General features: G+C 38.5%; 2 protein-coding genes across 2 annotated transcripts in view; both read right to left on the reverse strand.

The window, feature by feature from the left end:
• The window catches only part of LOC306760077 (lens fiber membrane intrinsic protein-like), a gene marked incomplete at both ends in the record, with an annotated part of 92,250 nt that overhangs the window by 57,022 nt on the left and 12,912 nt on the right, over positions 1-22,316 (reverse strand). The window lies entirely within an intron of this gene.
• LOC306760211 (roundabout homolog 2) overlaps positions 1-22,316 on the reverse strand; it is a gene marked incomplete at both ends in the record, with an annotated part of 79,454 nt that overhangs the window by 46,210 nt on the left and 10,928 nt on the right. The window contains 4 exons of the mRNA XM_079246010.1: positions 2,919-3,057; positions 3,137-3,257; positions 4,517-4,674; positions 18,163-18,489. Coding sequence (XP_079102136.1) covers positions 2,919-3,057; positions 3,137-3,257; positions 4,517-4,674; positions 18,163-18,489 — 745 coding nt within the window. The remainder of the gene's footprint in view (positions 1-2,918; positions 3,058-3,136; positions 3,258-4,516; positions 4,675-18,162; positions 18,490-22,316) is intronic.

Here is a 22,316-nt window from a genome sequence, read left to right on the forward strand (position 1 = left end):
TCTTTCTAATCACGTGGTGTTATCTGAAAACCATGGAAATAATGGTGCCTTATCTGTGTCAAATATTGCCTTTGGCCTCAAGAAAAATCTTTAGAAAATTACTAATCAAGAAAAATCTTTTACTTTATTTTGTGAACTTTTACTGCTCAATGGAAGATTTTAAAAAAAAGTCAGAACAACCTTTGTGGAGAATTATTTACAGAAATGAATTCAGTAGCCATTGTTTTTGAAAAGGAAGCCATGATTGAAATCTGTTCCTTTATTTGACTAAACTTCCTTCATTCATCAAGAAGACCAAGAAGAAAGTCCTTGAAGAAATATGACACATAAGATAAATTAAAAATGAAAGCCAGAAAAAAAGTCCTAGCAGCCATTAAATGCAACAGCTTCATTTTAGAACCATAACTACTACTTATTTTTTGGATAGGTAAAGCCTCAGACTGCAGCTACAACACTTGCAGCCTTGACCTGTGGATGCATGGACTCCACTGGTGTGGCGTGTGTGTTGTAGTGTCTTTTAAGATCTGTAAGCGAGCAGGTTTGAACTCTATGAATGCTTGTTCTGCACATCCCAAACATGCTCAGTTTGTTTGAGATCAGAAGAATTTAAATGCAAGGCTGCAGTGTGGTGCATTGTTTTCAACATGTTTCTGTCATCAGGGAGCAAGCATTTAGTTAATGTATGCACGTGTTCAGTAACCATGTTAAGATACGTAACATCCACATGCATGGTGGGACCCAGGGTTCCCAGCACAACATTGCCAGAAGCATCCCACTCCACCTACTGGTTCACCTTTTTCCCATAGTTCAGTGTTTCTCCATCCAGGTCCTCAGGACCCACTTCCCTGGATGTTTTAGACATGTTCCTGCTCCAAAGCACATGGATCAGATTGCTGAACGTCCTCATCAGCCGTTTATATCATTCAGGTGTGTTAAAGTAGGGTTACCTATAAAACATGCAGGGCAGGGGGTCCTGAGGAGTGGAATTGAGAAACACTGCCATAATTCATCCTGGTCTCACGTTCTTCCCAGTAATACAATGGTAAAGAAAAGATGATTCATCAGACCAGGTTTCCTATTTCACTGCTCTTTGGTCCGGTTCTAATCCCTGTGAATAAGCACATGGTTCTGGTCATGGGTCAGCATGGACACCCTAACCAGTGTGCAGCTATGCAGACCCATACACACAAAACTGTGCTGGACCAACATGAACTTGTTCAGCTCTCTGAGCTACAGTAGCTTTCTGTAAGACTGAACAACACTTGTCAGCCTTCACTTCCTGCCAGCATCAATGAGCGTCAGCCACCCATGAACCTGACCCAGTTTGCTTTTTTTGGGGGGGTTGTTTTTAAACTGTGAAGAAGCTATGACCCCAACCATCACCATTTGATCTTTTTAAAATCAAATCCTTAGACTTTCCTCTCTTACTGCTCCCACCACATGAATTTCTAAGAGAAAATATTCACTTGCTCCCTAACTCATCCTTCACACTGCCAGGTACAATTCTGAAAAATACACAAACAAAAAAAATAAATAAATAAAAAAACAATCACAGTGATGGACTGGCAACCTGTCCAGGGTGTACCCTGCCTTTTGCCCAAAGACTGCTGGGATAGGCTCCAGCTTCCCCGCGACCCTTAATCGGACTAAGCGGTTAGGATAATGAATGAATGAATTTAAAAAAACAATCAATGTTTTTTACTTTCCTGTTTTCAGTCAGAATGTGTTGACTGCGTTTTGCTAAAATAAAGTTGTTCTTTAGTATCCAAAAAGAAGGAATATTTGATAAACTACATCTTTTTCATCACAATTACAAAAAAAGACCAGTTAGGTTTCCATAGAGTGTAGCAAGTTTAATTTAACACTTGTTATGACCTTGCTAATACCACAGCTAATTTGGTATAACAGTAATATCAGCTAAAGTTTGGGAGCAGGGAGAATATTTACCAGATGGTCCACACTTTCATAGGAAATTTTAACCTCGTAGGTTGACAATGTGTTTCTCTTTCACATATTCACACAAACACTGACAAAGTTCTTATCACATAATTACACTTTGTAAATGCACATTTTTTAATTCATCTTCTTCGCAGTCACACACTGATGAGCATATTTTCAGTTAATGTAGGGGGTCCAGCGTCTTGCCCAAAGACATGCTTGACATGTAAAGGTACTGACAAATCATATCATCCATTTCCCAATTGTTAGAAAATGACCACTCTATCGTCTAAGCTCTGACAGCGAGAGGTCGTTCAGAAATACGCAGTTATGAAAACTAAACTCTGGAGAAGATAACATAGAAAGTAGGGATGGTTTCTAATCTAAAACCATCTTTTAAGGGACTGTGTATATTTCCAAAATGTTTAATTCTCAGAGATTCTATCAATTTTAAGAAAAAAAAAAGCCAAGTAAACAACAAATCAGATCTCAGTGACAGCACCAGGTTGCAGCGCGACTGCATCAATTAACTGATGATTGATTACATAATATGCTTATTCATTTAATGCAGATTTAACCACATCCAATTTACTTTGCTTAAACTGAGTAGTCCAGTGGTTCATGAGGTCTGGTAAAAGTTGCTATTTTAGCATTATTTTTATGGCTCTTATGGAAATGGAAAGTAAATTAAATAATTTAACAGGCTTAGCTAAATAATCGTGACATTATTATCATCATTGAATTTAAAAATGATGGATGAAGCTGGTCACTGAGGATTGTGCCAACTAATGAATACTTTTTGGTCTCTTCCATACTGCTGTATGAGGCTGATATGAATAAAAGAACAGCTACATTGTCACACTCGGTTTCTGGGTCATAAATGTTAATAACCCTCTATATGACTAAGCTGTTTTCTGATTCAGCTTGTGTATCTCAGAACCCTTTATTCACTGGTCTGCACTCATGTCCGTCACCCTCACCTCCCACGGGGAAGTTCCCCTTCCTCTCTTCGCCATCGCACAGTTGGAGCGGGATTCCCATGAACTTCACATATGAAGTCAACAGTCTCTTCCTCCATGACCACCTGGTTCACCGGTCTCCGCACCAACACAGGACGCTCTGCAGAACAAAGGACGGCTCAATGCTTGTTCACTTTATCCTCCCTGTGGGACTTACAGAGAAACTATCTGGCGCTTACCATACACCACCAGCTCTGCAGGATCGCTGTCCCTCTCTCCAACCATGTTCGTGCCCACACAAACATACATGCCAGCATCGCTCTTCCTGGTGTTAGAGATCATCAGTTTACCCCCTCGTATCTAAAAAGCAAGCCCAGTGACAGCTCAAGATTATTTTTCTCCACTCCTTAAATATAGACACAAGTCAATGCTGTCGTCTCCACATTTGATGGAAAAATCTATAGTTATTATTTATCATTTGCATTTAAAATTCTGTAAATCACTCTTGTATGTCTCTACGTTGTGGAGCGAACTGGATTTGTACTTGTGGAACTATGGGATATCTTCAGAGTCAGACTTCAGTTCTTACTATTAATGGATTTTTTTTCTGTTTTCGATAAATAGCTCGTCTACCACTACATCGACAAATTATGTCCTTCTTCAACGTGTCAGCCTCAGTAGGTCACCTTCAATGATGCTTTTCAACAATCACGAACGCAGCTCTTAGTTTTACGCATGAGAGAACAGAATGACAATGACCTGCAAAAACCAGAAACATTTTCCAGTTCATAGCGTAACAAGATGTTCACTTTGAATTATAGTCTTTTGACACTATTGTCAATCTAATTCAATTGTTTCTCCCTTTTGTATAATAGATTTATCCTTGGATGTTGAGTAACGAATGCTGCAAGAAGGAGAATAGAAACGTCAAAGAAAAGTGTAAGTCTGAGACTGAGATGTAACGGGAAAAAAGTGTCTTTATTTCTCATTTTTAATACATTTGAACCATAACTATAGTCTCTAGTCACATTTCTGCAAGTAGGGGTGGCTGTTGTTGATCATAATGGCATCTCAAAGTATTCCTGAGCCCATGTACTGGATATACTGTAGTGTTATTGTTCCTCAAGGCTCTGAGGTCAATGTGCATCTAAGAGTTATTATAACAATCTTAGACTTTCTCTCTATTATTGTTTTAAGCTGCTAAATGTGGCTATAATGCCACAGAGATTTTTCATTTTGAGCGTTTATTTCAACACACTGGCAAATGTGAAACACTGAAGTTATATTCACTGAAGTTACAAACATCCATACAATACCAAATATGATAATTTTCTTTTATTTTTTATCACTCTATAGTAAGTGGGCAGTGAATCTGAAACATTGATTTAAATCATCACTGGGATAATGTGTCAACATGTCTTATTAGACCAATTGGAAACATTGTGGACCATTTTATGTGTTGTGTTCTGATATGTATATGGAAACACAGACTCATTCACCAATATAAAATTAAAAAAAAAAAAAAATAGCATGTAAAGATGAGTATTGTTGGGCTTATGGAGATAAACTGTGTTGTCAGTTCACTTATTGCACAAAGGGAGTATTTGTGTGTAACTTACAGAGATGCGTTCATCTTTAGTGCTGACTCTGACGTTGTTGCGTTTCCAGGACACGGTAGGCTCAGGGTGGCCACGGGGCGGGACGCACTCCAACACTGCAGGCTCACCAGCAGCCACCACCACATCACTCGGGGCTTGCCGGAAATCATCTCTCAGTACTAAGAAGAAATAGCATATGAATCCAATTAGCTTGAGAGGTCCTGTCTTTCTGATGCGTTTAAAACAAAAACTGCATATCAGGCCAGAAAGCAGCGGCTGGACCACATAACCAGTACCATCAAATGAAACACCAGTTTTGTCTTGGGAATATAACTAAGATGGCCTCTTCCTGAGCAAACCGTCATTTTGCTGGGGGTTGACTGAAAACAACCTGATTGCGACTGAGTTCCTGCATGTGCATAGCCGCTGAAATTCCCAACATCCCGTTAGTCTGTGCTTGTTTTAATGTTTTCCCAAGCCTCTGTCTGTCCTGTCAGAGCGAATGAATTATGCACATCTTTCAGTCCAACATGGAGTAAACAAATAATATCCCATTCATAATTTAGCCCATGTGTGAGGTAGAGAAAATTGCCCCAGCATTCAAGAACGAACTGGGCCTCTGATTTAATCTCCATTTTGAAAATATGTAGTGCAACTCAGTCTGGAGTGAAATCAGTCATAAATTAGGAATCCTATCCCCATGTCAACCCTGCAGTTTGGGTTCTTGCCATCCTGTGAATGGGGACAGGATGAGAAGTTTGACACGGTGACCTTCTAATCTTTTGCTGATTGACAAATGAAAGCATCAGTGTGAACTGTGAACTGAGCCTTCTCATCAGACCTCCCCTACAATGGAAACTCATACTTGAATGCTGACAGGCTCATGCTTTCAAACAGACACACGTAACAGCTTCACCCATGACACTGGACCACATCCTGTAGCTAAAGCCTGCAGGCTTTTTATTTTGACCAACGTGTACTATTATTCCAGGCTAATCAATCAATGCACTCTCCTTTTTCAGTTTCATGAATATTTCAGCGATGTCTGGCTGGTATAAAGATAACAGATCGTCTGCATTTACACCCATGTTTGGTGTGTTGCAAAATATTAAATGTTATCCTTTCTGTCATGTGGTAAGTCATGCCAAATGTTTTCGGTATCAAGTTCACACTTGTGCAACTCCAAACCTGCTTTAGATACTGTCATCAAGCACTCTGAGAAAAATCTCTCCAAACATCTTTTCAAAAATCAGAGAAATGGTGACGAGTGTGTGCATGATGTGCCTGTTTTATTCAGATGGGAAAACCACTTTTAGTCATTGATTCCAGTTAAAAACTGCTAAAATGGGAAATTCTTAAAGAGGAGGAAATGAAAATACTTCAGGTTAAAATCATGATGAAAGTGAAGTTGAATGCAGCATCTTGTTGAAAATTCAAATTCTTTACCAAATAAAATTTTTAAAATCCATCAAACATACGTGGTTACAGGAGGAACACTGGAATAAGATAAGTTACTTCCTAATTCCTTTGGCTTGACTGCTGTACCAATGAGGCTCATGAGATTGAAGAGCAGACTGCTGTTTTGTGGAAGAAAATTGTAGTTCATACCAAATACAAGCATGAATTATTTTCAAACAGAATTTCAATGCAATGTTTTTAATTGATTTTAACCATTTAAGGTCCTGGTCTACCATTTGATGATTTTGTGGAAATAAACCTGCCTGAGCTACCTCTCCTGATTAGCTTGTATATGTAAAAACTAAACGTTTTCTAAAAAAAAAATAAAATAAAAAAATTCTGTTTATTTTGCCCAAATCAAATGGAAAATGCACAAAACCATTTTCTCTGGCTTTTTTTTTCTTACTGTGAACAATAAAGATTGACAGTGATTTTTCTGTATTTAGTTTTTGTTCCATTTCAATAATACTGGCACAAAAAATGACTTAAATTCAGAAAAATATCTTAAAATGGAGTCAACCCCCACCCATAAAAATAAAAAGGACAGAGACAGAAACAGAAACAGAAACACAGTTATTTATGCAACCCTAGTTCAGTGCAAATTCAGACAGTTCATATGCAAAATAAACCATGTGGATCCGCGATAGCAACGGGGGCCAGAAAGTAAGATAAGCACGAAGCAGAGTTCCAATCTGAGGGGAGCAAAACCAAGCAAGGTCCCGCTGAACCTTCCCCGCTTCACAGAATATGACATATGTATGAGTTCAAAGAATGAACCATCACAAAGTGCTTATTTTCCTCCCCAGTCCTGACTCTCTTATGTCACACCAGCAGATGGTTTTGTTCCTTTATGTTTTCTACACCGATCACAGTGAAGACACCAAATTTTTGCTGAAGACCTGCATATTTTTTTCTAAACGCTTTGTTTTACCTGCTACTTTCTCTTCTTCACCTGCAGCTACGACTCTGTTCAGCCTGTTCTCATGCTTCTCTCCAGACCTCCTCATAAAAGGCTGCAGTCATACCGAAACCTAATAAACCTTTTCATTTGTAGGTCTGTTGATGATATTAGTCACTAATTTACTTAACTGATGCTCAGACACACCAAATATATAAACACAAATGCATCTACTGTATTTGTTAATATATTGTCATTCTTTAACATCTTAATCCATTTTGAGCTATTTTATCTTTTTTAATTTGTGGGTTATATTTGGTTTATTTTAAATAAGACAGCAAAAACATGACTTTGTAGTCATACAACAAAATTTTGTTTAGAAACTCTCCATGAGACCAGCAGCATTGACAAATATAAATGGGCTTAGTGCAGACAGTACAGAGTAAACAGATATTTCACAGCAAACATTTGGTACACACTGTAAACATTGTATTGCTAGTCCTGGATGTAAGGAGTTCTGTGCACGCATGAGGCAGGGGTAGAGCTGATAACACAGGCTGGTTTGTTTGCTGTCTTCAGTCTTCAGCAGCTAAGGGTGTGTATATGTGGTGTGTGCGTCTGTGGTAGCTGGGTTAGATAATGTTACTCAGTCTGTTTGTGTGTGTCCTAATGGTCCTGTATCTTTCTTTTTTTTTCCCTGATTGGGGAGGGAGAAGCAGTCTGTGACCTGGGTGGATTGAGCCCTTAATAATGCCTCTAGCCTTCTAATATAGACAGTCAGCATTAACTGCATCCAGACTGGGGAGTTGGGTACAGTAACCTCTGCAGCCTTAACTATCTGGACTAAGTCTCTGTGGTTCTCTGCAGTGCAGGTGGTGTATTACACTGTAAGCACAGCAGCACACACAACAGTAAAAGCTCAGAAAAGTCTGTCGAGCTCCTTCAGAAACTCACTAAAATCTGAGAGGGCATTTGCCTTTTTTGAACTGAAAAGCCTCGGTTAAGCTTCCTTCACCTGGTAGGATAATATTAGGAGTTAACATCAAACCCTCTGCGATGTGAACCCCCAGGAGCTTGATCCTTCTGGTACTATAGAGATCCGTACCTTTTATTTGAATAAAAAAATGTGTAAATTACCTGGTTTTCCTGAAGTCCACAACAATATCCTTTGCTTTGGTGCTTTTAAATAGACACAATCACCCCTACACCAAATGCTGGCCCACCTCTCTGTAGTGTTTCAGCATTCGTCTCACTGTGGTGGTGTTCTGAACTCAGTTCTTTATATTCAGGGTAAGTGGACTATATCTGGTTACCCACCCTGAGCTTTTGTGGCCAGTCAGTAAGGAAGACTAGAATCTGTGAGCAATAAATACCAGGCTGCTGAGCTTGTTTACCAGTCTGTGGGGGACTACATCATTGAATGTGGAGCTGAAGTCAGCAAATAGCATCGAATGTAAATACTGACCAAACATAATGAACAATGAGCTGAAAAAAAACTCTGCAGCACCACATTTAGTGCAATGATAAAAACACCAAAAACAATAAGAAGCTCTTTTTTCCTTGTTGAGTAATTGACACATAATTAAACAACAGTTTTGAGTATAACATTGATGTAAGTTAGAACAGAACTTAAAACCTAAGTGAAAAAATAGCTTTGTATTATAAGTGTATGAATCTCAATTAGTCCTTTAAAAGGCCCTGCAATAGACTGGCAAGCTGTCCAGGGTGTACCCTGCCTTTCGCCCAAAGACTGCTGGGATAGGCTCCAGCTTCCCCGCGACCCTGATTTGGATTAAGCGGTTCGGAAAATGGACAAATGAATAGTCCTTTAAAAGTTGGTGTTAAACTGACTTGCACTACTTCACTCTCATTTTTCTGTATTCTTCTGCATTTCAACGTAGCAGCGTTGGCATTTAACCCAACTGCATTGCCAAACCCACTGAGTTTAAATAAATCCTCATCCAAAGTGACATTAACTCTGCTTGTCTCCCTTCAACCATAACCCAGCCACCATCCATTGCTTGACCATCATGTGTAATGGAAATTATCACGGTGCATGGAGGTGTGGATCTAAGAGACAGGAGCCAGGGATGCAGAATCAAGATGCTTTAATAAACTAGACTGAAAACAGGAAGGCTCATCTAAGGCATGGAGAACAGCATGAAGCAAACACAATGAACCAGCAACTAGGAACAGAAACCAAGGACCATAAATACTGGGAAACAGCACAAGACACAGGTGAAATGGTTGAATTAATTGAGTGCAGATGTACTTAATTAACGCAAAGGCAAAACAGGAAACAAGACATGAAGGAACTAAAGGAAAACTACAAAATAGAACAGGAAACCAAAACCAAGAAAACACATGAAATAAGACAGAAATACAAATTCAATAAAGCTTTTGTTTCAGAAAAGTTAAAGAATGCTACCAATGAGACACCAACATCTACTTTGTCCAAGAAATGACAAACTGAAAAATTATTACTGGCCCAGGTTTTGATATATCATTAATTAATAGAGCAGTACACCATATTTAAATGAACAAATTTAATTTTATTGAAGCAAAAAATGATTTCATTCTTTGTTTTAAAAACATTTAGCAGGAGCCCACTCAAAAGCATCCCAAACCCTGAAGATTCCTTTACAAGCTTGACAGAGCTAATGTTTAGATAAAAACCTTTCATTGTCAGCCCCTGAATAAACTGGAGACATCCAATGAAGATATGAAGCCTAAACCTCATTTGGTTGCCTTCTCTTTCTGTACATTGGTGCTCTAAAATGAATAGTTTATGTGTCTGAAAAAATGTAGAAAATAACCATATGAAACATGCTCACATAGCATCTGTGTTGAAAGAAAGAAAACACACAAATACCTCTTCAAGTCTTAAAAGGAGGCATACACAGATAAGTTGCATCGCATCTTAATGGCGAAATGGCTGAGACTGTCCTCGGTAAACAGCAATAAATATTCCAAAAGTTGGTGAAGCAGCAGACTGTTTTCTCTCAGGTCTAAAATAAACATCAGTCAATCCATTTACCTTATCTGGCTGCCTCTTCCACTCCGATTCTGATATAACTGCACCTCGTTGAAATAAAATGGGAGTTTACCTTCTTTATTGAGTAAGAAAATTGGATTTTCTTCCTTGTCTTTTTTTTTTAAGTCCTGTGACATTTGATTAAACAAAAACTGAGAAGTCTCAACAAAGTTAAAACTTTATTTGGTTGCCTATTTTCAGATATTCGACAGACTAATTGAACACTGCAATATTTTTAGACTTCTCTGTATGAGGCCTGCATAGTTGGGTGCAAAGAGACCTTTGCTTCTTTACCAACCAGACTGCAATGAAAAAAGATATAAGCATTCAATTAATCCATGACACACGTCTGCAACGATGACCCATTCACACACCTATAGCATTTGAATCTCTGGCCACAGATCCTCTGAAAGTGAGACATTAAAGAGTTTAAACACATGCCGGAGAGAGGAGTATATTCCTGACATCTTGAAGTGCAGTTTTCTTGGAAGCTGCGTTCAGTGTGATCTTTCTCTCCTCCCGCTTCAAAGTCTGCCACGCCAAACAGAGCTTCCCACAGATGTTTGCGTGTGATGACGGCAACACCATAGAATCGATCAGCCTCTTCAGAAACACAGAGACAATCACCCGCTCCCGTGGGGGGGAGAAGGGGAGGGCTGCTGACTGCAGGAACTTCTCAGACATAAAACGACTGGGTTTGCCGAGTAATCGGCTCTTGCTCCAGCTCGTCAGCTCTGAGTTCAGACAGGCAACACAGTTTCTGCAGGGCAGCTAAGGTTTCACCCTGACTTTGCAGAGACAAATCCTCATGTTCCCCCAAGGCGCATCCTGTGAGCTTAAACAATAAGCAGAGCAGGCCAAAACTATTTCAACACTATTCCTGTTGGTGCTATTCCGAGAGCGACCAATCATTTTCATGATTTTAATATTTCAGGGATATACAGATTAGGAGATTTAATCTCCCCTAGAATACTCATCACTTCATTTCTAAGTGATATTTATCTCTGTAATATATTGTTCAGCTCTGAAGCAAAACACAGCAGAAGGGCCATCTGTTAGTGTTTTTAGGGAAATGAACATTACAGAGAAAAACCTAATAAGATCATACCAAAATGCAAAGGTGTTGTCTTTGAGTTTGCAGCCCAAATGCATCCCCTCGACATATTTAAAGAAACATGGCAGATGAGTGAGACAAAAAGAAGAGAAAATAAACATAAAGACATGAGGCGACAGTGAGGGTGCCAAGCAGACAAAAGAGACAGATGTGTGAACAGAGATCAGGCTCTGCGAGTTCATAGCAGACAGGAAGGAAGCTGGACACACAGTTTTAAGGGCAGTGGAAGTGCACAGTTTTGATTCTGCTGTGACCCTGCTGCTTTCCTCCTATTGTTCTTTTATTTCATGAGCGGTAAACCCATTAGGGAGGTGGTCTAATCCCATTGCCATGATACTGCCCTGTCATAGCTAATGGAGGCTTTGCTTACAGAGAAGAGAGATTGCTTTAATCCAGCCATTGTCTGATTGTGTTGATGGGGGACGAGAAGACACTCCAGGGCGAACAGGCTTCATGATGCAGTTTTAGTTATAAATTCCTCCATGTTCCAAAGTGTGATCACATTTTAGTTATAAAAGCTTCCTCTGTGACGACAACACTGTGAAATAGTGTCTGGCCGAAAAAAGGCTCAAATCAATGGCATTCATCAAGCAGAGAAAACATGTAAAATATATTGCATAAATTACTGTAATCGGGTTATGAACTGTCCAATGTATTATTAAAAACTGAAAGGATAGTGGGAAACTGTTGTCTTCCAGGAAGGAGAATGGTCTGAAAAGCATCTTGAATGATGATGACTGGTGATCATAAAAAAAGAAAAAAAAAAACAATTAAACAGTAAAACTCATCAGAACACGTTTAATAGTGAGAGTAAGAACCCTTCCACATGAGCCATAATAGAACAGCTGTGGAGCCATGAGAAAATCACTAATCAGTGAGGCAAATTCAAGAAAAAGCCTTCAATTTGCCAGGGAGCATAAAGATTGGAGTCTGGAGCAAAGGTCATGTGGTCTGATGAGTCCATATTTACGTTGTTGCAGAGTGATGGGAGCATTGGGTATGAAGAGAGGCAGATGAAGTGGTGCATCCATCGCCCCCAGTGTCTATTCTACAAGCCTGTGGGGGCAGTGCTATGATCTGGGATTGCTGCAGTTTGCCAGGTTGAGGTTCGGCAGCATAATAAGCCCAAAGAATGAGGTCATCTAACCGTTGCTCCGTTTACATGGGAGTTTTAATTCCTGTTTAATTCTGAATTAAAGTTAATTCCGCTTTAAACTGATGAAAAACAACCATGTAAACACTTAATTCCTAATGCAAATTTCTATTCGGAATAAACTTAATTCCGGTGTAAGTGGCTGGTTTATTCGCATTTTAATTCCGAACTATTTAATTCCTCTGTCATGTAAATCTTAATTTCGCTCTAAGTTAATGCCGGTCATTCTGCGCATGCTGGTTACCTCGTCCTGTCCCGATGATGCGCATTGTTTTGCCTCCCCTGTTCAGTGGTCTTCTTAGTTGCTGCAATAAGTGAAGTAGTATGCTCGTGTTTAGCTGGTACTTCAAGTTTATAATTCAAATAGTGGCAAAACTGGTACTTATTATGTAGTTTTTACAAATTACAACTGAAAAGACAAGAAGCATTTATTGCCGGTATACGTCATACATCATGTGCACCCTCTTGTCCAATCAGAACCCTTCCCAACCCGCCGCTCTAAAGAGGAATTCACGAAGGACGTGTCTCATGTAAACCTTCATTCAGGAATTATTATTTTAATGTAAACTTGTAGGAGAATACGTTAATCCCAAATTATTTAATTCCAAATGATTAATTCCGAATTAAATCACATCACATAACCATAGCCTGTCTGAATATATTGGAAGACCAGATTATTCCATCTTCAGAGGTGACATTATGCCAGAATTCATGGGGCTCAAATTGTGACAGAGTGGTTCAGGGAGCACAGGGAGCACCATTTTCACACATAAAATGACCGCCACAAAGTCCAGAACTGAGCCCGATTGGGAATCTTTGGAATGTGCTGGATAAGGCTTTGTGCAGTGGTTGGACTCTCCCACCATCAATACAAGATTTTGGTGAAAAATTCATGCAAAACTGGATGGAAATAAATGTTGCGTCACAGCAGAAGCTTACCAAAACAATAACATAGCAAATGCTTGCAGTTAATAAAGCTAAAGGCAGCCCGACAACATACAAGTGTGTGACCTTTTATTGGTAACTATCTGCACAGCATTCAGATACACATTATACTTGAACATTCTCTTTGTGAAATGAAAACACCACACACAGGAAGATAGAAAACAAGTTGCATTCACAACTTTGATTCCTCTCTAATCCCTCATCAGGAGTAAGAGGAACATCTGCCTCTAAAGCCTTTTAAGCAAGTTTTATTTTTCATTTGTCCTACTTTATTCTAATCCTTCCACACACTGTGTCACTGTGTGTGCTCTGAGACAGACAGGCATTCACATTCATGATTGTGGAATAGGTACCCCTTCTATTTTTACTACTTCCCTTAAAAAAAAATCTAAGAATGAGGGAATAGCTTTCAGTCCTCTCACACTGCCTTATTATTCTGCTTTTACAGCAACCTGGCAAGTCAGCTGGTTACTGGCAGCTGACAGTGAAAAGCACTGGAAGAAAAAGATAGTGTAATGACTGCTGCTGGCATTTCCGAGCAATGCAAGCTTTTTACTACAGCATACTCTACAAGGGAGGAACTACGGCTATGCTAAAAACATGACTTGTGGACCTCAAGGTGTACAACGTGCATTTAAGCAGAAAAGCATTAATTAACCTGCAAATATGCAGCAAATAGGGACTGCCTGCACTGAACAAAGAAATAAATTTTCTTGAATTCTTTTAAACCGTATGACTCAGAGGTAAGGTAATCACTTGTTTGTTTTTTTTTGTTTGTTTTTTTTTTTGGTTATAATTCAAGTCTTAAATTAACTTTTGCATATATTATAATCAAGATTTACAAATAACTACAATGGATACATTCTGTAGAAAATCCAGTACATGAACACAAGGACCAGTATAATAACACCTCATCCTTCTACTACATAGAGGTGGGAGGATGTTCTGAAGGAGTAGCCACAAAGAGGAGAAACTCATGTGAGAAATACCCGGTGACGAGCTACACTTCGCAGCTTCCCTTTAAGAAGGTGAACAGATTGCATTTTATTCAACACAGAATGAAGGATTATTCATGTCCGTGATGGTGTCCCTCCTCCTCCTCTATCGTGTCTCTGAGCTTTTCACACTGTTTATTAGAACAGAATCTGCATGATCACAGTAATCCAATTAAGGAGCAAAGGGTTTGTGTTCAAACGCCACCCATTCCCCAAAAAGCTTCTGTAAAAAAATTATTACAATGCAGAAAATTAGCATTTTCAAACAAGGCACAAGTCTTGTTCAAACCCTACGCATGTTTTGTTTAGACAAGTTTGCATGTATGTTTCTTTCTGACTTTGTCCACAGAAGTCGTTTAGCATTCATAACCTTTCATTTCCATTCATCCCAATGAAAAAACCAAGCTATGAATTACTGAAAACTAAACCTCTGAATATGTATTTTATATGAAGATATTCAGAAGTGAGGCAAAGAAGCCAGTTTGCTCATCAGGTATCCATGGCAATGTGCAAATTATTGGTGTTTAAAGTTGCTAGAAAGCACAAAGAGGAACAAGTAGAATTGCTTGATGGTTTTGCATGTTCTCTTGTTTTTTTTCCTTGATTGAAAACCAAATATCTTCAAACATTTCACATAATTTAACATACTCTATCTGATGTATGAAGTAAGTGTCTCCTTTAGAAACATTAATAACAATAGACTTGTTTGTAAAATTAGTCAAAAAGCCTTTTTATTGTAATAATTAGGCTTTTTGGCTTTGGTTGAAATGTGAGAGGAGAAACAAGGTCTTGGACCTGAAACTCTGATCTTGTCCTTCATATTTTTGCAAAAACACATCCATGTTGTCCACGGTGAAGCAGTCACACATTTATTAAGAAGTTGTGAAAAAAAGGAGAATTGAATTAAACTGAAACATCTGGGTTGAATTGGAATTTATTAACTTCAACCAATCAAACAAAGAGACATTTGTCAGCAATGTTTTGAACTGATTTTTCTAAACTAAAATATTCTTTGTGTCAGTACTATGACAGCAGAGTGCACCTGAAAAGTTAAAGAAAAGTAGAAAAAAAATTTCCAACATGAGACCTTTGCAGTTTACACCTGTCATATGGTGGAATAAAACCATTTCTTGCTGCAACCAGAGCAAAAGAATCACAAGGGTACAAAGAGTACAAGTCTTAGTCATGCAGTTCAACACATTACGCACCATTCACTTAAAACAACTAACGCGGATAAAACCAGGTTAGTGTCAGCTCTCCTGCTGCCTCCACTGGGCTGAACTAGTTGAACAGATGCATCAGTATTAATTACTGCTCAGTAGGAGTTTTAAGCTCTTCCTCTTCCCACCTGTTGGTTCTCAGACCTCTGCCTCACACACAACCCCAGCAAACACAAATTTCTGCAAGACCACCAGCTTAAAACTGGCTTCTCATTAACACTGCATACCCCCCCACTCCTACCCTCTGTCACAGCTAATTGGGTCACTCTTTACCCCACAGTCAGCACAACCTCACACGATGGGGAGGGGGGCTCTCAGACCACCACCATGCTGCCTTAGCATATGCCCTGGATGGCTGCAGGCTCAGAGATTAGAGCAAAACAGGCACTTATTAATACTGTTACTCACTCGTGCCTGCAGGTGAATCATCCCTTCTACTATATGACCATGCTGTAATCTGCCACAGCACACAATGCTAAGTTTAGTTATCGACAATTCAAAGGAGGTAATATACAAGAATACACATTTTATCTGCTCCCAGCTTGGATATCAGCATGACTTGCAGATGCTTACGCCTCCCAATATATATTATATCTGAGTAGACAGTCCCTATTTTTGGACACAGCTGCTGATGAGGTCAGCCAGCCATAAGGACACACACACACACACACTCAGTAAGGAAGCCTCAGCATGGTGGAAGATAAGGCCAAGCTCAAATTGCTGTTTTGTGTTTTTAACAAGGACAATTCAACCTTGCTAATCTGTTTTGCTCTTTCCCCTAATCAACCCACTGACTAATCCATTTCCTTGTGCCAAGGAGCCATGGAGCCCAGAGCCATGCCACGCTGGCACAATTAGCAGTGGGGGGGATGACAATAGCACAATCTTGTGCACTTTCACCAACATTTGAGGAAGCTCACATTTCCCAACAATGCTCCTCAGCAACTGACAACATGGCAACAAAAAAGCTAACACGATCTTGTGACTGGTGATGTGATGGCACACAAGCTGTCGAAAAGCAGTCCAGCAACAATACTGGGATTGTTAGCATTTACAAAGCACATCTGTTCCACCATAACTAATCAGGAATGCTGCATTTTGGTATTAAATGTAAAAATCAATGCATTTTAGTTATTAAAGTTTTCCAAATGTTGATGGTTTTAGTTTAGAAAAAAATCACTGTGGATAAAAGAGAAACTCAGTTAAAGAAAGTAAATATTGCTTTTATGTGCTTTGAACTTTTTTTTTTTTTTTGTCTTTTTATGAAGTCTACTTATATTTAACTTGATATATTCCCATTAAAGTGACTGTTTGTAACATGAATGCAGCGAGTAAAACCCAGCCAATCAGGTCTGGGAGTGGCTTTTGAAAGACCTCAGGATCTGCACATCTGGGCCTTTTTGGGCACTTGCCATTCACACCATGTTGGTATTGTACATTAGCTTATTGACATTGTGGGTTATATGTTGGTTATTGTGTTTCTGTTTAATATAACCCTGAGCATTCTTCTAGATAGGCCTTGTAGGGGAGAGCTGCCATTTTGTTTTATCATATGGGGTTCTTTTCTCTTGTTTATGTTACTATAGAGTAGGTTAGATGTAAGTTTGTACTTTGTTTTGTTTGGTTGGTAGGTAAGTTGTCCTTTTGTTTTGTAGGTAGGGGTGTTTTTTTGTTTGTTATGTTGGCCTTGGCTCTCCCTGACGCAAATGGCTGTCTGGTTGTGGATCTGTGACTGTGAAGGTCTCTGAGCAGTGAATAAATGTGCCCAACTCTGACCTTCTTCTGTGTTTTCATCTGAGGTTGTAACCTTGCTTCTTTAGGTGTTACTCCTTCTTAGGGACGTAACAATTTATCTTAAATATAAGTATAACCATGAATTTTTAAATAGCCTTTAACATTTAAATAGCCTTAACATTTAAATAAACGTTTCCTAGTATTTTCTTCAAATTCCTGCAAATTCATTCAGTTGCTACATTTTTTTAATCATCCAATATAATTGCAGAGCTCAGTATTATTTGCTTCATAGCCTGCAATTTTTTTTTTTTTTTTTTGTAAAATTAAAAGAACATGTATATATTTTTTTCATCTACTTTTCCACACTTAAACCATGTTTGACTGAATTCTCCCACACAAAAGGCTACATAAGTGATATTTTTAAATCTAAAAGGACAAACTTTATTGTCAAACAGTCACCTGTTGAATAATGATCAAATGATTGCATTCAGTTTGCCTACACTCAGTGTAAATATGTTCATTTTTAATTAAAAACACGTTTAAATGGAAAATGTGCATGACACCGGAATCAAAGTGAGATGATGCATTGCTAACAATGTTGGTCTAAGCATGTAATCTTATTGTAAGACACATGACAGTATAAAGTAATATGGCATTCAATTATGAGATTGATAACTTCAAGTTATTTTCAAAGTAATATATTTTCAAATTATTTAATATTTCCTTAAAAGTCAAACTATGAAAATATTGGAAAACATTGTAGTTTTAGTGTTTTGTTTTTTTGTTTTTTTTTTACCAAACCAGTTATGTAAAAAAAAAAAAAAAAAAAATGCAGGTGTTGTCATTAGGACAAAGCAGATAAACACACATAGACAAAATACATCACTGTTTGTTTTACAGCCATGAAACCAGAAAGAAAACCAAAGGTCATAACCTATTCTAATAAATATGTCCTTGTTCAGCAAAAGTTGCTATCTACAGTCTCCACAAGCAGAATTCCCTAGTGCAGCTCCAAAAGGAATCTGGGACACAAGTGTAAAACTCATATATATACACACATACAAATGTAGAGCAAAATAACACACTTAGGTAATTATCAGAAGCGTAAAGCCTTACCTGCAACCTCCAGTGAAGCGTTGCGACTGATGGCCTCTCCAAGGTAGTTGCGGGCCACGCAGGTGTAGATACCCTCGTCTGGTTTGCTCCTGCGCCCGTGTACGATCCGCAGGAAGAAGAGGGAGCCGCTGGGCAGGAGCATTCGGTGAGAGCGAGGGTCATCCTTATCTGTCTCCACACGCTCGCCATCTTTATACCACTCTATGCTCGGAGTAGGTCTTCCCTCCGCCTTGCAGTTGAGAGTAGCGGGCTCCCCCTTGGAGACAATTAAATCTGAGGGGTCCTCCACAATCCGAGGAGCACTGTCCTCAAACCGCGCTCGGTACCCTGTGAGCAGGGATGAAGACAGATATTACATATCTAGCTGACCATATTTCATTCACCCAAACATTTAAGGGTTTTGACAGAGGATAGACAGATAGAAGGAAAGTCATTTGAAAGACAAGAACATCCTCCTTGTTGGTATTTTAGACTTGACATTTTCCCAAACTTTAATACCCTTGCTATATCTGTGCACTGAAGGTTATATCATATTGTATATAAGCTGTATGGCGAGTGAAATATTTTACTGATGTCACTCCCTGCTCCAAGGATGCAATCACTCATGTGATATCATCATAGCCAATCCCCACGTCAGTCAGGACTTTTGCAGATATTGAGATGATGGCTTGTGGAAAGCTGAGAATAAGAAGGGGAGTTCTTAGGATTTAATAGAGGAAAGACCCCAGTAGAGAGAAATTGCAAGGCAGAAAGGAAATGGATAACTCCCATAGCCATCTCCCTGGGGATCCATTACTATCTTTGCTTGGCTGTGAGGGAAAGGCGCACTGCCTCAAGACCCGAGGTAAGCTCTTAGCACACAACAAAATGTCTCCAACAATGTGTTACAGTCAGAAAAATGAATAATTCAAAATGCTGCTGCTTTTAGGTAGCTCTGAGGAGCAGATGGTCTCTTGCTTACTTTTTTTTCTTTTTTTTTTAAATAAAAAGGGAAATACAATGGTCACTGTGCCACAGACCATAATCATGCTCCGACCGAGGCATTAAAATCAGGACATGATCCAGACTGCATGAAAATCCAGGAGCAGTCAGGAGGAACCTAATGACACACATGATGCCATTACATTATATTTAAACCAGAGGCATCAGGATAAACCAGCACTTTTGCTGTAAGCAGATTTGTGCCTTTTCATGAAGTGATTTGATCCATGCAGACGAAAGACTCCACATTAGAGCATAAACCTGAGGTAAATAAGTAAAGCGCAATCTGAGTGCTTATGGCTCACACCCAGGGGTCACAAAGCAGGACAGCTCGAAACACTAATGCAGAATGAGGATGAATACTAATGAAAGTGAGCTATTAAAATCGGTCATGGTGCTTTCAGGACAACCTGGTGTAAAAAAAAACAAAAAAACAAACAAAAAAAAATCCAGAGTCTGTCAGATAATCCCTCAAGAAACCACTATGCGCTTTCTTTTAGATCATACAGCATTTAGTCATTTCTGTGGGGTCTATGTGTAACTTCTGCCATATTAACGAACTACCTTTGCCCACTTGAAAGTCAGTCCTCACAGCTTAATGATGTGTTGAGTTATGCATTGAAAGTACACAAAGATTTCAGGCTCATGGAATTTGGTTACATCACACTGTGGTCCTTTCTTCCCCAGTGCTATGATGGGTTTTATTGCATGCATAGAAAAATATTACTACCACAGACAACTGACCTCTTTAAAGAGTCTTCCAGTAGCTATAAATTACATTCACATACAGGTTCCTTATTTTGTATACAGATCTTTAAAAAATATCAAGATTAAAAGCCCAAATTCTCTGGTGCTGAAACTGAGGCACTAATACTGAACAACTCCTGATTTGAGCTTTAAAAACAAAGACGCATCCAACACTTCCTACAGTATAACTAAGCAGCATCTTTTAATAGATCTTCACAGCATGGGAAACACATCTATTCAACAAAGAACCCCTAGTTTCTAACACCAGGTTGAAACGTGGGTGCAGTGTATTAAAAGGAATTGGAGATTGTATTAAAAGATAGTGCCTCATTCATTTGAAAGTCAGATGCTCAGAGGTGCACACGCAGCAGAAGTGTAAAATAAAATATAAATAAAAAAAGAAAGAAACTTGGCTCCATGAGGTAGTTGTATTCTGCATACACCGTCATTATTTTGAGCCCACAGAGTTCAGTGTCTTAAACTCCAGCAGGCTGAGAGCACACAAACAAGTTGTGAAACAATATTCATACAGTTTTTTTAGACTTAAAAAAAAAAAAAATTAAAGTCAGCAAATGAGTCATAATCTCAATAATACACAATTATTTCACAGTGCTTGAGTGGTGTATTTGGAAAATTGCATTTTGGTCAGTCTGAACAGTGTTGAACAGCGTTGGGCTGTCATGTGACTGTCATTGCCAGCATAACCCAGCGCTGCGCTGTACTTGGTTTTTAAACTTCATATATTTGAGCCAAAATCAATATAACCTACATAGTCATTCTCTTTAAAGAAAGGTCCTCCGAAGTCATAAAAACTTTGTGTAAAGCAACCTTTTATTTTACAAACTAAATATCTTGTGCCAGATAAACGACTAATTATTAGCAGAATTAGCAGAAATTTTCATCTTAGAAATAACTACAAAAACAGAAATCTTTCACAGAGACCAGAAGTACGGCATGATAGATTATAGATATAAATCATATTACAAAGAGAATATTTAGCATTGATGATTTTTTTTTGTACTCCAGACCAGGGTTTAAGAAACCATTACAAAGGAGTTTGCTGTATATTTATATAACTAACATTGAACGATGTTGACATTCTTTATCTGAACTTGGTAAACTGAAGTTTTTCCTTAAGAAAAGATACACGTGCCTTAAATACTCTTGAAATAATGCTATATCTTTACACTATGATTCAGTTTAGTGTGACTCAGACCAAAATTTCCCTAACAGGGACTGTTTGGACAAAATTTTGAACTAAGACCTATTTAGGATGTTTAAGTGTCTTATCTGAAAATAATAAAAGTATAAATAATTTTAAATAATTATTTTAGAAAGTCACACGTGTTTACTTTTTTAAGTTTAACAATACTTGTTTTTGGACACAAACATCTACTATCACACTGTATCACATCTAATTTTTTTAAAAAGACATAAAAACACAAGTCATGATGATTTCAATATGTTTTATAGCATTTTAAAATTGTAGGAACACTTTCAAACTGTTGCGCATTGAAAATATGATTACAATCATTACTGGAAAGTGAATATTCCTCATCTGAACAGTCGCCTTCAGTATCAGCCTCCTCATCACAGAAGATCAGAACCTTGTTACCATGACGTCATTTCCTAATAATGCCAACGAAGGTGCCTTTATAATGTTACAAACCCCACACCACCCCGGGCCTTCTGTTGCTAACTTCTGTTACTTATGTACAACAGACATGATGATTGTGTTGTTTTCCACAAACATTCGAAGATCGGCAGGTGTTTGCCTCTGCAAGAACCTGAGCTAATGTGGTGGGTCCAGATGCTTCTCATTACATGCTCAAGGTTTCTATTTGAATTCAGTACCCATTGATCCATTAGGCAAACATGATTTTATAGTTTCACTAGTTCAAGATCCCCTAAAACAACTATTTTCTTTCATCTGGCCAACAATAACAGATAAAAAGAAATCCATCTGAATAGATTTGGGACTAATTTGATCTGAAAATGTTTCAGTGTGCAAAAATTTGGAGAACCTGTATGAAAGTGTAAAATTACAAAATATGATTTTTTTTTCTCTAAACCAAAGATAAAGAAAAAAATGCTTTCAGTTTCTGGTGGCTTTTGAGTTTGCCAGACACAAAAGAAGCTTTTAACCAAAATACCTGCTACTACAGAGTCCAACATGAAACAAAAGATTTTTGTTTTGAGCATATTTAAAGCTCAACACTGATCAACACCAACATTTACTTAAACCCAGTAATCAGTTGTTGTTCTGAGTGTGGTTGCCTCTTCCTCTGCAGGGACAAGCCTGCCTTGCTGGCTGGTAGATGTTGTAGTGAATAATAGCGCTGCTGTTCAGCAGTTTAATGGTTTCAGCAGATCTTCTTCAAGCTTCTATGTGTGAACAGCTGGTGTCTGTGGTTGGAGACAACTCT

Source organism: Telmatherina bonti, assembly GCF_933228915.1.
Source record: "Telmatherina bonti genome assembly, chromosome: 9".
NCBI classification, from domain to species: Eukaryota; Metazoa; Chordata; class Actinopteri; order Atheriniformes; family Telmatherinidae; genus Telmatherina; species Telmatherina bonti.